The sequence below is a fragment of the Amblyraja radiata genome, chromosome 27 (assembly GCF_010909765.2).
Source record: "Amblyraja radiata isolate CabotCenter1 chromosome 27, sAmbRad1.1.pri, whole genome shotgun sequence".
Classification (NCBI taxonomy): domain Eukaryota; kingdom Metazoa; phylum Chordata; class Chondrichthyes; order Rajiformes; family Rajidae; genus Amblyraja; species Amblyraja radiata.
In genome coordinates, this window is record NC_045982.1 from 5776304 (window position 1) to 5793812 (window position 17509).

The window sequence follows — 17509 nt, forward strand, 5'->3', positions numbered from 1 at the left end:
CCTGCCTTCTCCCCACAGCCCCTGACACCCACACTAATCAAGAATCTATCTATCTATCTCTAACTGAAGAAATTCCTCCTCATCTCCTTCCTAAAGGAACATCCTTTAATTTTGAGGCTATGACCTCTGGCCCTGGGCTCTCCCACATCTTTTCCACATCCACTCTATCTAGGCCTTTCTCTAGTCATGAATAGTGGTGGTGAGAGATACTTGGTTTTGCTTCAAAGAAGTTTCACAAGCTTGCCCAAGTACTCGAGATCAGTATTTATTTTCCCATCCAACAATCAGCCATGATCATATTGAATGGCGGTGCTGGCTCGAAGGGCCGAATGGCCTACTCCTGCACCTATTTTATATGTTTCTAACAACACTAAATACAAGTCTCTCCATTAATTCATTATGGTCCATGGGAGCTTAATTTGACAACAGCCCATAGGTATTCCATTGTTATAAATCACTTTGGGACATGTGGCAGTAATTTAGATAAGGGATACAGCACGGAAACAGGCCCTTCGGCCCACCGAGTCCGCACCCACCAGCGATCCCTGCACATTAACACTATCCTACACACACTAAGGGCAATTTACATTTTATACCAAGCCAATTAAGCTACAGGTGGAGTGTGGGAGGAAACCAAAGATCTCGGAGAAAACCCACGCGGTCACAGGGAGAACGTACAAACTCCGTCCAGACAGTACCCGTAGTTGGGATCGAACCGGGGTCTCTGGCGCTGTGAGCGCTGTAAGGCAGTGACACTACCACTGTGCCACCGTGTCGCCCGTGGTAATGGAATGTAACACGCTCTCTTCTTTGGCTTGTGGTGAATCACGTGCAGGAAATTATTTTTCAAATCAACACACAATCTACTATTAAAACTGGCGGCAGCCTTCATTTTATTTTTCCATCAGCTATTACAAAATTCAGTGATAATCTTGTACACCAACATTTTCAAAGATAATGTGTGGCAGAAAAGCTGTGATACACATTCGGTAGGTTGTCAAAAAAAGTCTTAAGGCGTCTGGCCCGGTGGCTGTATTCACAAGACAGGTCTAAGCCTTGGAAAAGTGCTGGAACTGGAACAACATTCCTGCTCCCTCAGCCTCCCTGGTAAGCCCTACATCCAACCTGGCATTAAGTACCATCAGGGTCAGCTCGGTTTATTGACATTGGTGCATTGAGGTGGAGGCCAGGCATTTCATCATGGCAGGGCTGCTGGTCACCACCCATGCATCTCCTGCTCTCTACCAGGGCAGCATCTACGCAAGGAGATCGCCACAACTGGGGGTGTGCCCCCTCCATCTCGCACCTTCCCAACGTTGCGCCCCGTCGCTCCGCTGGCGTGGGTCTACGTGGCGGCATTTCTCCCCGACGGCACTGCGGGAGTACTTTCATCAGTCAGGCCACGGCAGTACACCAACTGGACTCCCCATCACCTTATCAAGGGCGATTAAAAATGGGCGTCGAATGCCACTCATGCCGAACAATGCCTACAGTGCCCACATGACGAAATAAACATTCCAGCTACCTTTCTGCCTACTGGGCTGTGGTTGTGTTACTGCAGGGTGACGCAAGCCAAGGGGGAAAGGTTCATCGCTGTTAAAAAGCCCAAGAACTGAATGACCTCTTCTTGAGGATGTTCCCATGGTATCTGTTGAACTTAGTGACAGTTCATGACCAATGTTCCCCGGCAACCCAATATAACAAACGCCTGCTCTTCATAGAAACATAGAAAATAGGTGCAGGAGTAGGCCATTCGGCCCTTTGAGCCAGCATCGCCATTCAATATGATCATCCAAAACCTGTACCCCATTCCTGTTTATTCCCTCATATCCCTTGATTCCGTTAGCCCCAAGAGCTAAATCTAACTCTCTCTTGAAAACATCCAGTGAATTGGCCTCCTTCTGTGGCAGAGAATCCCACAGATTCACAACTCTCTGGGTGAAAAAGATTTTCCTCATCTCAGTCCGAAAAAGCCTACCCCTTATTCTTCAACTGTGACCCCTGGTTCTGGACTCCCCCAACATCTGGAACATCTTTCCTGCAACCGGAGCTTACAAAGGCAACAATTTTTTTTGCAGGTTCCCATTTTCTTCTTGGGATGAGCGATGGAGGACAAGCAGGGAGGGGGAAAAGCACGACCCCGCCAACTGATGGGCCACAGGTGAACCTTCCAGCACCAAGAGCACTGCTCGCCAGAGTCACAGCGCACGTTCATCGGGCTCCTCAAACCACCCAACTCAGTAGAACTCCTGGAGTGTCCTCCAGATCTTCATGGGTGATGCAAGAAGCATCTCCACCTTGCCCACCCCCCTAGCACTAATCCCACCCCAGCCCTGATAGCTTCGAAACGTCAAACAGCACAACGACCTAAAGGACCGGATACAAACCATCGGCAGGACATCAAGAATGGGCTGGAGGTACCACCCTCCCAACCTTGACCCCGCTCACCATTCACCCTGTGGCCCGGTCACCTCAAATGCATAGACAAGGCCACAAAACCCCAACAACATGGACCATGAGGTCAACTGGGTTACTCTTACCCCTACCACAAATGACAACCATTTATCCAGAAAATACATCATGGAACAATAAACTCCCCCCTCTCCCCCCCAAAAATATCGGATGATACCTCAGAGGTTATCTGCCTCCTGAAATATCTTATATCCTCTCAGACAATAGGTATCACTGAACATTGGGGACATTGGAACCCCACTTCATCCCAGTTGACATTTCTTCATTCAGGCTTGCTGTTGCAATGGAAACCATTTGGGGAGTGACAGTCAAACCAAAGCCAAGGGGGACAGGCCTACTGACTTGAGATGGTTTGGAATCCACTTATGGGTTCATAAGTTGTAGGAGCCGAATTAGGCCATTCGGCCCATCAAGTCTACTTTGCCATCCAATCATGGCTGGTCTATCTTTCCCTCAACCCCATTCTCCTGCCTTCTCCCCATAAACCTTGGCACTCTTACTAATCGATCAAACTCCACCTTAAAAACATCCATCGATTTGGTCACCACAGCTTTCTGTGGCAATGAATTCCACAGATTCACCACCCTCTGACTAAATAAAAATGTCCTTATCTCCTTTCTAAAGGTATGTCCTGTTATTCTGAGGCTATGGCCTCTGGACCTAGACTATCCCACTAGTGGAAACATCCTCTCCACATCCATTCTATCCAGACCTTTCACGATTACGTCGGTCATTTCTTGGCTAAGGAGGGGGAGGGGACGAGGGGGGGGGGGGGGGGAGAGGCAAATTGTGTGGTAACTGCTTTTATGGCACCAAATCCTGTTTATCTGTGGAATGGATTCCGAAGAGTGGAAAACTATTGCCAAAGTCATGAGTTTGAGTTTAGTTCATTGCCACCTGTACCGAGGTACAGTGAAAAGCTTTAGTCCTGAAACGGAGATCACCAGAATAAACGCTGACGCTAACCACAAAACCGCCAGGAAATTAGATAAAGAAAGGGATTGGGGGGGACAATCGATTTCATTTGGACTTGCAGTGACATAAGACTGAATCACAGTGGTCCTTTAGAAGAAAGAAAATTGGTGCAATGTAGACACACCCGGGTAAGCATGTAGTGAACCTCAAACACAAACTGAACCGGAGAATTCTCCCAACCAGCCTTTTCTTGCATCGCATCCAGTCGACGGCCTTGCCTGTGTCCACATCTTGGTGCTCATGACTTTAAAACCGTGAAAGGCCAGTTGGAGTTGGAAGTGTTGCAGCAATCTTTGCAACTCAGCTTCAGCTTGGACTGAAGTCTTTGGTAAAAGAGAGATCAAAAAAAAAAAAAACCCTCCAAAAAAACTGCACATACTTTCTTTTCCAACTGGACAATGGGAGCAGACACCATCCCCTCTCTTGGCTGGTTACAAAGTAAAACGCTGGGGCCCACAACACCAACTGCTCCACTTGTCCTTGGCCTGAGTCGGTGGTGGCGCCACCTGCCTGTAAGTGTTAAAACATTCCTCATTCCATGGGCGTTCACCTTGCATGGGGGGAGATGGACTGCTTTGTGAATACAGCCAGTCGCATTGGACATCCAACATCAGAGGGCGCCACTGTACCTGCCTAATCCTAAAAGTACCAAAATTCTCTGTTGTTCTGTGAAGTTTCAATGACATTTATAACTGGTTACCACTGAGGTTTCTTTGTCTGAATTCCCTACAATCCTCCTGTACGTCGCTCCCTCTCCCTCTCCCTCACTCCGTGCCTCATGGAGCGTTCTGATTCTTCGACAATATCCCCAAACAGTGTCTGCTCTTGGTGCTCGGTTGCAGACCGTGCCTGTGGCCCTTGTTTTCTGCGCCCCGGCTCCCTACGACCAGGAAGTCCCCTGTTTACCCTGACCTGGAGAGGAAAAAAAGCTGCAGTCAATTAAACACGCAACTGAAAAAAAAAAATGTTTTTTAAAAATGGTTTTACGAGGATGGATGTTGCCAGGGCTCGAGGGTGTGAGCAGTAGGGAGAGGTTGAGCAGGCTGGGACTCTATGCCTTGGAGCGCAGGAGGATGAAGGGGGTGATCTTATAGAGGTGTACACAATCATGAGAGGAATAGATCGGGTAGAAGCAGAGTCTCTTGCCCAGAGTAGGTGAATCGAGGACCAGAGGACACATAGGTTTAAGGTGAAGCGGAAAAGATTTAATAGGAATCTGAGGGGTAACATTTTTCACACAAAGGGTGGTGGGAGTATGGAACAAGCTGTCAGAGGAGGTAGTTGAGGCAGGGACTATCCCAAAGTTTAAGAAAGAATTAGACAGGTACATGGATAGGGCACGTTTGGAGGGCCATATGCAGGCAGGTGGGACTAGTGTAGCTGGGACATGTTGGATGGTGTGGGCAAGTTGGGCTGAAGGGCCACGGTGTCACTCTAACACTCTATGTTAAATGTTTGTGATAGACACAAAACGCAGAGATGCTGAAGAGAGTGATTTTCTCCAGTTCTCCGAATAAAATGGATCTCTGGAGAAAGGGAAATAGGTGACGTTTCGGTTTGACAGCCATCTTCAGACGATAATAAGAATAGATCGAACATCCAGTCTGGCCACTGCCCCTCTAACCAGAACACAGAGAATGAAAGACGTCATAAATAGACAGATGGGAGTTACCTACCAGTGCTCCTGGATGGAATCCTGAAAGAGAAATGAATTAATTCAGTAAATTTGTTGGATATTCAGCCACCATTTTCATCACATTCTACAAAGTACCATTAACGTGGCTCATGCCGCAGAGCTTTACGGATGTGTTTCACAACCTTTCCTGTTCTTTAAAGGGTGACCACTCAACTAGAAATGTGTTTGGGAAAGTCTCCCCCCATTTGTAATGAGCCGATGTGAATGGTAGAAAATATGCCATCGTGCCACATATACGCCTGAATGGAAGTATTATCCCACTTTTACTCTCTGATCATAGCTGATCGAGCTGATTTTCACTGGGACAGAATTCCTTTAAGTAGCCTCGTGGCTAGCGTATGATTCAATGTTGCACTTAAGTAAAAATAACTTTTGTATCGAGAGTCACTCGTGCATTGATAAAGGAATGATGGACAAAACGCAAGCAGGTGGGGCGAATGTAGATGGAGCATTTTTGTCGGCATGGGCAAGGTGGGCCAACAGGCCTGTTTCCATGCCCCATTGACGTTGTGATAGGAAGCTGTGTGACAAATGATTCCAGCGATTTTATAGTGTGCTCTCAGTATGGCCTTGATTATGACATAAAGTATAACGCTAAGAAAAGCCGCATAATGATAGTTAGAAGCGCTGAGGACAGGGAATCAACTTTTCCGACCTTTTATTTGTCAGACAGTCCTCTTGCTGTGTGTGAGGAAATTAAATACCTAGGTCATGTCATATCCGATGACTGGACGGATGACAAAGACCTCTACCGACAGCGCTGTAAAATTTATCTTCAAGCTAACATGCTTATAAGGAAGTTTTCTATGTGCTCTGACTCTGTGAAGTGTTCCCTGTTCAGAACCTACATCACACCGTTATATACTGCTCAATTGTGGTCTAACTATAAGAAAAAGAGTATGCAGAGGCTCAAGGTAGCATACAATGATGCAATGAGGTTGCTGCTTCGTGTCCCTAGGTGGCATAGTGCCAGTCAATTGTTTGTGTCCACTGGAGTGCCACTGTGAATGGTAGAAAACTGTGAGGCACTCTTAAGACAGCTGATGTTTAGTTTTATGTGTTGCCTGGACAAGTCAGAGAACCACATAATTGAAGCCCTAGTCAGCCCTCTGAAAAGCTGCTATAGATTCACTTCTAGGCTAAGACGGCATTGGTGCAATAGCTTGTATATCTTTTAGGCTAATATGCAATTTTTAATGTATTTTTGTATCTCCTTATACTGTATGATGTGTTATATGGACCTGTGTCTGAAATAAAGCTTTAATAATAGAGAGGCTCAAAAATGACTCCAACATCAGGCTGCTTCGGAGAAAACAAATCAAAACTCCATTCACTAGGGATGCCGACCTAGTCTGGAGATAACTCGAACTGGGCTTGTTTCTGGAAGTTCTGGCTTGAAGGATTGTTGGTTTCCTTTAGATAGACACAAAAACCTGGAGTAACTCAGCGGGGACAGGCAGCATCTCTGGAGAGAAAGAATGGGTGACTTTTCTGGTCGAGACCCTTCTTCGGACACAAAACGTCACCCATTCCTTCTCTCCAGAGATGCTGCCTGTCCCGCTGAGTTACTCCAGCATTTTGTGTCCATCTCAAGTTTGTAGGTAAATTGGCTTGGTAAATATAAAAATTGGCCCTAGTGTGGGTGCAGGATAGTGTTAATATGCGGGGATCGCTGGTCGGCGTGGACTCAGTGTGCATGTTTCCACGCTGTATCTCTAAATCTAAAACTAAGGTAAAACTAAAAAAGCTTGGTCACTGTGCCGCCTCCTGTAGCAGATAGTGCTAGTGGATATTATTAAATATTAAAATGGAAATATTTCCTTTGTAAATTTTCAGGCACACTATATTGGTTTGAAAGGGAGGCGATGGAAACAAAAGGAAGTCAAAAGTTCCACCAGTGTAAATACATTCTTCCCACAGATATATCCTGCCTTCAAATGCTCTACCGATTATAAATTCATTACACTGCTCTGCCCCAATGTCTCAGAGCACGGTGATAAATGAGCCTCCAATCCAGAAAGTGCTGTTGGTAAATATCACTGAAAATATTAATTAAAATATAATTAGTGAGACTGCACTTTATTGCAGATTTTGATATCCCAGATACAGCACTTAATTAATCTGAGCTGTCAGCCACGATCTTCAGTGCCTGAACTTACAATGCACCGGCTTACCAACCACACTTGGCAGGTACTTAGACACCCATTCCTGGTCGAAGATCGACACAAAATGCTGGAGTAACTCAGCGGGACAGGCAGCATCTCTGGAGAGAAGGAACGGGTGACGTTTCGGGTCGAGACCCTTCTTCAGTCTGAGTGACAAGGGTGCGAGCTATAAGGAGGGGTTGAGCAGGCTGGGTCTCTATTCCTTGGAGCGCAGGAGGATGGGGGGGGGGGGGGGGGGAGGGGTGATCCGAAAGAATAAATAAGAATGTTTAAAATCTTGAAAGGAATAGATTGGGTAGATGCACAGTCTCTTTCCCAGAGCAGGGGAATCGAGGACCATAGGTTCAAGGCGAAGGGGAAAAGATTTGTTAGGAATCCGAGGGGTGACATTTTCACACAAAGGGTGGTGGGTGTATGGAACAAGCTGCTGGAGGAGGCAGTTGAGGCTGGGACTATCCCAACGTTTAAGAAACAGTTAGACAGGTACATGGACAGGACTGGTTAGGAGGGACACAAAAATGCTGGAGAAACTCAGCGGGTGCAGCAGCATCTATGGAGCAAAGGAAATAGGCCCGAAACGTCACCTATTTCCTTCGCTCCATAGATGCTGCTGAACCCGCTGAGTTTCTCCAGCATTTTTGTGTACCTTCGATTTTCCAGCATCTGCAGTTCCTTCTTAAACACAGGTTTGGAGGGATATGGACCATGCGCAGGCAGGTGGGACTAGTGTAGCTGGGACATGTTGGCTGGTGTGGGGCAAGTTGGGCCGAAGGGCCTGTTTCCACGCTGTATCACTCCGTGTCTCTATGACTCCAGAGACGCTGCCTGTCCCGCTGAGTTACTCCGGCATTTTGTGTCCATCTTCGGTTTAAACCAGCATCTGCAGTTCCTCCCTGCACATCCATTCTTGGTCAGCAGGGCTCAATTGAAGTCAATGATAATGTGCACTGGAGTCAGGGGGCAACAAATGGCGCCACGACGGTATGTGTTTACTTTTAACAACCAACGTCACCAGCAATAAAACTGTTAGAGGGATGCAATTAAATCATTTTGCTGAAATATTATTTAATACTGTGGAGCAATTGGGGGATTTAACGTTCAATATGGTGGCTAATCAATCCTATCAAACTTAATGGATCCTATAAACTCTTACAAATTAAACCTGACATGGCGGGTTGTTGGGTAGAAGTTACAGTCATTCAGCCCAGGTCACCGGAGGTTGCTGTTTAGGTCTCCTAAGTGGGACAGGGGCTTACAGCCCCTGTCCCACTTAGGAGACCTAAACAGCAACCTATGGTGACCTTGCCTGCCACCCAAAAAAAAAAATCAAGGTCGAGGTGACCTGCAACCTCCCGCTAACGGAATCATAGGATATGGGGAAAAGCAGGAACGGGGGGGTGGGGGGGGGTACTGAGTTGGATGATCAGCCATGATCATATTGAATGGCGATGCTGGCTCGAAGGGCTGAATGGCCTACTCCTGCACCTATTGTCTATGTTTCTATGTATCTGTTCGTGGGGGTGGGGTTGGATGTTATGGAGGTTTTAGGGCAACGGGGGCAACAGTTACCCAGCATGTGTGAGCCTGGTCGGGTTGTGTGGGAGCTCCGTCAGTTTCCCCATCATGTCATCTCAGACACATGCCCAGTCTCCCATAGACTTGAGAGATACAGCATGGAAACAGGCCCTTCGGCCCACCGAGATCACCCCGTACACCAGCACTATCCCACACACTAGGGACAAGTTACAGAAGCCAATTAACCTACAAACATACACGTCTTTGGAATGTGGGAGGAAACCAGAGCACCCGGAGAAAACCCACACGGTCACGGAGAGAACATAGAAACATAGAAAATAGGTGCAGGAGTAGGCCATTCGGCCCTTCGAGCCTGCACCGCCATTCGATATGATCATGGCTGATCATCCAACTCAGTATCCCATCCCTGCCTTCTCTCCATACCCCCTGATCCCTTTAGCCACATCTAAATCCCTCTTAAATATAGCCAATGAACTGGCCTCAACTACCTTCTGTGGCAGTGAATTCCACAGGTTCACCACTCTCTGTGTAAAAAATGATTTTCTCATCTCGGTCCTAAAAGACTTCCCTCTTATCCTTAAACTGTGACCCCTAGTTCTGGACTTCCCCAACATCGGGAATAATCTTCCTGCATCTAGCCTGTCCAACCCCTTGTGAATTTTGTAAGTTTCTATAAGATCCCCCCTCAATCTTCTAAATTCTAGCGTGTACAAGCCGAGTCTATCCAGTCTTTCTTCATATGAAAGTCCTGCAGACAGCACCCATAGTCAGGATCGAAACAGTGTCTCTGGCGCCGAGAGGCAGCAGCTCTACACGGCTGCCCGCGGACACATACCCACATACGTACAGTAGTTACGGACACTGCACTTGTACATGAGATATTCAAAGCCCCCCCTGGCCTTGGGAGCTCCTCGTTCCCCTGTGAATGCCAATTAGCGGCAGCCATCGCAGCGGAGGGAGCAATAAAATGAAAGATGTTTCTCCCAGACAAGCAGTAAAAATAAAAAATGGTTGATTATCCTTGGACAGGGATCTGCGGCAGGCGTAAACGTGGGGCGGGGGGGGAGGGGGTGGAGAGCATGGCGGGCGCTCACACCGGGTCTGTGGGTGGCGCCGGTGTCGGGTTCCGTCACTGTCTGATGTACTCACGTGTATAGAGGCTGCAACTGCAAATGGGACGTCTTCTGAGGGGCCTGGTACCCGTAGGAATCAAATCCTCCGATAAAATCAACTGGAAACAGAGAGAAATAAAACATTATTATCCTTTCGTTCAGTTTAGTTTCGAGATAGAGCACAGAAACAGGCCCTTCGGCCCAGCGGGCAGTGCCAGGAACACTAGCTCCTTGCTCGACAGCTCAGTAATCATAAGGGGCTTCTTCTACTGATGATGTCGCTTAGTCTAGTTTAGAGATACTGTGCGGAAACAGGCCCTTCAGCCCACTGAGTCCGCGCCGACCAGCGATCCCCGCACGTTAACACTATCCTACACACACTGGGGACGATTTCAATTTATACCAACCCAATTAACCTACAAACCTGTACATCTTTGGAATGTGGGTGGAAACCGGAGCACCCGGAGAAAGCCCAGGCAGGTCACAGGGAGAACGTGCAAACTCCGTACAGACAGCACCCATCGTCGGGATCGAACCATGGCCTCTGGTGCTGTAAGCGCTGTAAGGCAGCAACTTTACCGCTGCGCCACCGTGCCGCCCTCTTTGGAACGAGAATAATGAATAACTTGGAAGGACAAGGGGTCACAGTTTAAGGATAAGGGGGAAATCCTTTAGGACCGAGATGAGGAAAATATTTTTCACACAGAGAGTGGTGAATCTCTGGAATTCTCTGCCACAGAAGGTAGTTGAGGCCAGTTCATTGGCTATATTTAAGAGGGAGTTAGATGTGGCCCTTGTGGCTAAAGGGATCAGGGGGTATGGAGAGAAGGCAGGTACGGGATACTGAGTTGGATGATCAGCCATGATCATATTGAAGGGCGGTGCAGGCTCGAAGGGCCGAATGGCCTACTCCTGCACCTATTTTCAATGTTTCTATGTTTCTATGACATCATACGCAACCGCGGAAATGTATCCTGCGTTACATTGGTTAAACCTACACGGTTTCAGAATTGTGCTAAAACACACCTTAATGTATCACTGTGTGTTGCACGAATACAGGGATTAAATCTATCTTTCCTACGCAGAAGCTAGAACAGTGCAGCGTCTATGCACAATGCCCGGCCTATAGTTGAGTGAGAGTTGGCGGCAAAGATTGCTAACTGGAGATAAGGTTACAGATGGCGAGGTGGATGATGGATTGGAGGATGCGTGTCGTGGCAGCGCCAGGCTAACAGATGGCTGGCCTTCCTTCAAGTCGGGTAACGGGCATCACGCATGCAGGAAAACCTGGCTTGTGTGTGCACAGCAAGACTCCGCGGACAGCAGGGAAAGAAAAAAAAAGGCCAATTTGATCTAATTTAGCCGTGGGGGCTGAGTGAGATGCAGGTGGTCCGGACACTGAGAGCTCCCCAAACACGAGCAAGGGGTCGTTTATTCTCAGCCAAGCGACCGAGCTCAATCAATTATTCAGGACAATTGCCGATAACTTAAACCAAGTGGATGCGTCCAAATTTCACTTGGAGGTTCAACGTTTTCATTTGAAGGATATTTAAAATCTCGGAGGTCACGGAAGGCAGCTGCCTCTTCTCATGGTGAGAACACAGTCTTTGTTAAAAATAAGTCATTCTAAACCAGCAGTAATCTACCACAATCTGGCATTTACCTGCACTGCCTAAACTCAGTACTGGAGATATTTATAACCATTTGTGCTTGGATTTGGTGCACAGTATTGGTGAGAAGCAGCTGCAGCCTCGTGTTCTGTTGAACGGCTTACGCTTTGGGAAAAGGTGAACATTAGAAATCTGAAGTCTGAAGAAGGGTCTCGCCCCGAACCGTCACCCATTCCTTCGCTCCAGAGATGCTGCCTGTCCCGCTGAGTTACTCCTGCATTTTGTGTCTATCTTCGATTAGAAATTTGTTGTTAGATGCCTCAACTTTGATTCCCAATCTGTGCCGAGAATCGCAATTCAGAGCCTTTGTTGGAATGGTCCTCTAGCTTTACAGTTTTGGCTGCATTAGTTGTTCAATTCCTAATGTCTGTGGGCGAGTTGGAGCATTGTTCCACATCTTAGCGGCCCTCAAATTCAAAAGGGAATTCCATTGTTAATCCTGCTCCTGATTTTGTGTCTTTGTGCCTGTGTAGTTGTGTGTGTCTATGTGTGTATGAGTGTGTATGTGTGTCTCTGAGTGTGTTTGTGTACGTGCATCAGTGTGTGTGTCTGTGTCTGTCTAAGTACTTCTCTGTCAGTGTCTGCGTGTATGTGTGTGTCTCTGTGTGTGTGCGCATGTGCGTGTGTGTGTGTCTCTGTGTGTGTGCATGTGCGTGTGTGGGTGTGTGTCTCTGTGTGTGTGCATGTGCGTGTATGTGTGTGTCCCTGTGTGTGTGCGTGTGTGTGTGTGTGTGTGTGTGTGTGTGCGTGTATGTGTGTGTCCCTGTGTGTGTGTGTGTGTGTGTGTGTGTGTGCGTGTGTGTGTGTGTGTGTGTGTGTGTGTGTGTGTGTGTGTGTGTGTGAGTGTGTGTCTCTGTGTTTGTGCATGTGCGCGTGTGTCTGTGTGCATGTGTGTGTGTGTATATCTTTGTGTGCCTGTGCATCCCTGTATGGGCTTGACTGTGGTGTGTCTTCAGTCAGAGGGTGGTGAATCTGTGGAATTCGTTGCCACAGACGGCTGTGGAAGCCACGTCAATGTATATTTATGGCGGAGATTGACAGATTCTTGATTAGCACAGGTGTCAGGGGTTATGAGGAGAAGGCAGGAGAATGAGACAGGGGTTGAGAGGGAAAGATAGATCAGCCATGATTGAATGGCGGAGTAGACTTGATGGGCCGAATGGCCTAATTCTGCTCCTAGAAGTTATGAACATTGCAAGCTTATAAGTGAGGAAGCACGTAGCCACTAGGTATTTGTGCACCTGAATCACACAGCCGGCAACCTTCTGCAAGAAGCTGCATTAACATTTAAAGGTACGATTTATCATCACTTACGCCTGACCCCTGGTGCCATTTAAAGGACACAACCGATTGTTATGATAATACTTTGGAAAGCAAACTGCAGAAGTTATCGTTCGCTTGAGCAGTTTCATTACGTCCACCAGCTTCTAAACCAGGTTGCAGACTCTGATAGTTACATTTGATGTATTCTCCATGGCAACGAAGAACGCTCCCTGTCTCCACACTAACCTCTGACGGTGAATATCCTCCCCCTTCCCACTCCACACCAGAAGCCTAGTCATACTGGCCACCTCCCCTCACCGTGTGGAAACGCAGAACTGCCGTGTGGGGATGGCTGGCGGGCACGGATTCGATGATCCGAAGGGCCTGTATCCCTAAACTGAACTGAACTAATATTGAGGTATTGAGGTAATATTAATAATGGCGCGCAACAAAAAGTTTTTCACTGTACCTCGGTACACATGACAATTAACTACACTGAAGTTGGAATAGACAGATAGGTGTAAAGTGCTCAGCGGGTCAGGCAGCATCCAGTGGTGGAGGCAGGTTTGATTTTATCATTTAAAAATAAATTGGATAGGTATATGGACGGGTAAGGAATGGAGGGTTATGGGCTGAGTGCAGGTAGATGGGACTAGGTGAGAGTAAGTGTTCGGCACGGACTAGAAGGGCCGAGATGGCCTGTTTCCGTGCTGTAATTGTTATATGGTTATATCCTTAGGGGAAAAGGATGGGTGACATTTCGGGTTGGGACCCTTCCTAAGTCTGAAGAAGGGTCCTGACCTGAAACGTCACTCATCCTTTTTAGAAACATAGAAACATTGAAAAATGGGTGCAGTAGTAGGCCATTCAGCCCTTCGAGCCAGCACCGCCATTCGATTCGATCAGGGCAGATCATCTAAAATCAGTACCCAGTTCCTGCTTTTTCCCCATATCCCTTGATTCCTTTAGCCCAGTGAATTTGGCCTCCACTGCCTTCTGTGGCAGAGAATTCTTCTCCAGAGATGCTGCCTGACCTGCGGAGTTACTCCAGCACTTTGTGCCTACGTTTGCTCAACACTCTCAATTCTGATGCAAAGTCCTGACCTGAAACATCGATAAACACTCCCACCACCGATGCTGCTAGACCCGCTGAGTTCCTCCCGTAGTTTAATTGTTACACCACTTTATGTCCACAAACCCTCTCAAATGTAATGAGAGCACTTTACACCTACTCAATATTGTTACATTGCAGAGCCTCAGGGGTGGTGTCTGACACAGGCACGCACCTTTATGAAGGGGAGTTTAACCTTGAACTTGTCTCTTCTTTCTGGTGGATGTAAAGGAACATTTGTGCCGAATTTGTTCAACAGTAGGCAAGTTCTTGAGGTGGCCGGGTGAATATTTATCCAAAAAACGAAGAACTCAGCTGGTCAGGCAGTTTCCATGGAGGGAATGGACAGGCAGTGCCTGTAGAAAGATCCCGACCCGAAATGTCATGTGTCCACTCCCTCCGCAGATGCTGCCTTAAGGGCCTGTCTCACTGTACGAGGTTATTCAAGAGCTCTCCCGAGTTTAAAAAAAATCAAACTCGTGGTAAGCACGTAGAATGTACGTAGCGGCTACGTCGGAGCTCGTGGATGTCTCATAGCGGCTCGTAACGCTAACGGCAGGTACTCGGGAAACGCGGAAACTCGTGAAGGTTTTTCAGCACAGTGAAAAATGACCACGAGAGCCCCGACTACCTACGAACGGCTATTACTGTAATTCTCCAAGTTCGAATCAGGGGAAACTCGGGAGAACTCTTGAATTACCTCATACAGTGGGACAGGCCCTTCAGCCCACGCCAACCAATGATCGCCCATGCACTAGCACCATCCCATGCACACAAGAGTTACTTGCCTCCCCTCTCTCTCTGTCCCTCCCCCACCCTAGTCGTCGTACTAGTTTCTCTACCGTCCTGCTGAGTTTCACTGTTTGTGTCCCTCGTTATCACCACCCCCACAGCCAACAATGGAGCATTGTGGGCTCCACCGTTCCTTGATCATCGTTGCTTTGTGCATATCTTTCATTCATTTGTTCTATGTGCCGCCCATATCTCTCGTCTCCCTCTCCCCTGACTCTCAGTCTGAAGCGGGGTCTCAACCTGAAACGTCACCCGTTCCTTCTCGCCAGAGATGCTGCCTGTCCCGCTGAGTTCCTCCAGCATTTTGTCTCAGTGTTAAACCAGCATCTGCAGTTCCTTTCCTGCACATGGTGTTTTTGGGTCGATCGCCTGCTCAGCATGGACACGTTGGGTGAAGGGCCTGTTTCCACGCTATATCTCTAAACTAAACTAAAATAACGAAACCATTGGAATTCCGCGCGATCCCGTGATGCTTCCAGCTGGAGAAATGAGGATACATTCACCTCCGGGAGGTGCTTCCAACGTGACTAAAGAAACGACTCAGGTACTTACAACTGTCCTCCTCTTCCAGAAACACTTTACTGACGTAACAGGCGTAGACAAAGCCACAGAGCTGCAAAAGAACAGAATTTGTAGTTAGCCACCATTACAGACAATGTGACATTAATTGACTTCACTGGGTCAGCCAGTGAGTTGGAGGGGAGATGACTTTCATTACTTACAACAAACAGCTTACCAGGTTGCAGAATCCGTTTTAAAAAGCAGAAAAGACATCAGTTCCATTCTACATGCTATCCATTCAGCGGAAAGACTACACATTATTATAATTGAGCCAACCACAGTGTACAGATAGAAACATAGGAACATAGAAAATAGGTGCAGGAGTAGGCCATTCAGCCCTTCGAGCCTGCACCGCCATTCAATATGATCATGGCTGATCATCCAACTCAGTATCCTGTACCTGCCTTCTCTCCATACCCCCTGATCCCTTTAGCCACAAGGGCCACATCTAACTCCCTCTTAAATATAGCCAATGAACTGGCCTCAACTACCTTCTGTGGCAGAGAATTCCAGAGATTCACCACTCTCTGTGTGAATTTTTTTTTTCTCATCTCGGTCCTAAAAGATTTCCCCCTTATCCTTAAACTGTGACCCCTTGTCCTGGACTTCCCCAACATCGGGAACAATCTTCCTGCATCTAGCCTGTCCAACCCCTTAAGAATTTTAAAGATACAGGATATAGGGAAAAATTGAACTAAAAAAGAGAATTGAGGGACTCGGGTTTGGTAGATGGGTGAATGAAGGAGCAGAAAGGGGCAAGGTGACGGGTGGGATGGTGGGTGACCTGGGGGCACATGTCCATGTCATCACAGCTCCATCTCGCTCTGTCAAAATATATTCATCACCAAACTGTATTACTGCTAAGAAATTATGGATTCCCTTCCCATAACATCACCTCTCCATATTCACCAGAGATGCTTCCTGACCCACTGAGTTACTCCAGCTCCTGGTGTCTCTTTGTGTAAGTCAGCATCTGGGCGGGCACGGTGGCGTAGCGGTAGAGTTGTTGCCTCACAGCGCCAGAGACCCCGGCTCGATACTGACCACGGGTGCTATCTGTACGGAGTTTGTACGCTCTCCCTGTCACCTGCGTGGTTTTTCTCCGGGATCTCCGGTTTCCTCCCACACTCCAAAGACGTACAGGTTTGTAGGTTAATTGGCTTCGGTAAAATGGTAACTCTTCTCTAAAGTTCTAGGATAGTGTTAGTGCTCGGGGATCGCTGGTTGTCACGGGCTCGGCGGGTCGAAGGGCCTGTTACCGCGCTGTATCTTTAAATTAAACTAAACTAAATAAAACTATGAAGAAGAAGAAGTCTGAAGAAGGGTTTCGACCCGAAACGTTGCCTATTTCCTTCGCTCCATAGATGCTGCCTCACCCGCTGAGTTTCTCCAGCATCTTAGTCTACCTTAAATAAAACTATCTGCAGTTCATTGCTTCTAAACTTATTTTCTACGCTGGACAACATTTATCCCTCATCCAAAATCCCTCAAACAGACTAAATGTGTAGGAAAGAACTTCAGATACTGGTTTACACAAAAGATAGATACAAAGTGCTGGAGTATCATTCCTGTTCTCCAGAGATGCTGCCTGTCCCGCTGAGTTACTCCAGCATTTTGTGCCCGTCCCCCAAGCAGACTATGTGGTTATGACCATATCAATATTTAACTGGTTATGATCCTATTATGATAACTTTCTACGCACAGATTGATAGCATCCTGCATTATATCTGCAGCTGCACGGCTGGAAGGATATTAGTTACTTTAATTTCCTGTGCTTGCGAAATACACTGTTTGAATTCAGCTCCATTCTCACTGTGACTGGAAAGAAAAAAACAGAGAACATTTGCTGGCAGTGTTCATTCTCCATGTGTGTGGTCTACCCTGAAATAAATCCATGAGGAACATCCTTCTCTACGGCTCAGTTGATAAGAAAGATATCTGATCTGCAACCATTGTAGATGGTTAGCAAACTCGCAGAACTGGGTCTCTGCGCATCCCTCTGCAACTGGATCCTCGACTTCCTCATCCACAGACCACAGTCTGTTCGTATTGGTGGAAATGTGTCAGCCTCGATAACAATCAGCACGGGAGCACCTCAAGGCTGCGTGCTCAGCCCCCTGCTGTACTCACTCTATACCCATGACTGCGTAGCCAAC

The 17509-nt window shown here is 47.4% G+C and overlaps 1 protein-coding gene across 1 annotated transcript in view; it reads right to left on the minus strand.

Moving 5' to 3' along the window:
* Positions 1-864: 864 nt before the first annotated feature.
* Positions 865-17509, minus strand: part of nkain1 (sodium/potassium transporting ATPase interacting 1) — a 331689-nt gene continuing 315044 nt past the window's right edge. Inside the window, exons 6-9 of the mRNA XM_033044991.1 lie at positions 15345-15405; positions 9994-10075; positions 5124-5143; positions 865-4359 (exon numbers count right to left, since the gene is read on the minus strand). Of these exons, the coding sequence (XP_032900882.1) occupies positions 4328-4359; positions 5124-5143; positions 9994-10075; positions 15345-15405 (195 nt within the window). The 3' untranslated portion in view covers positions 865-4327. The remainder of the gene's footprint in view (positions 4360-5123; positions 5144-9993; positions 10076-15344; positions 15406-17509) is intronic.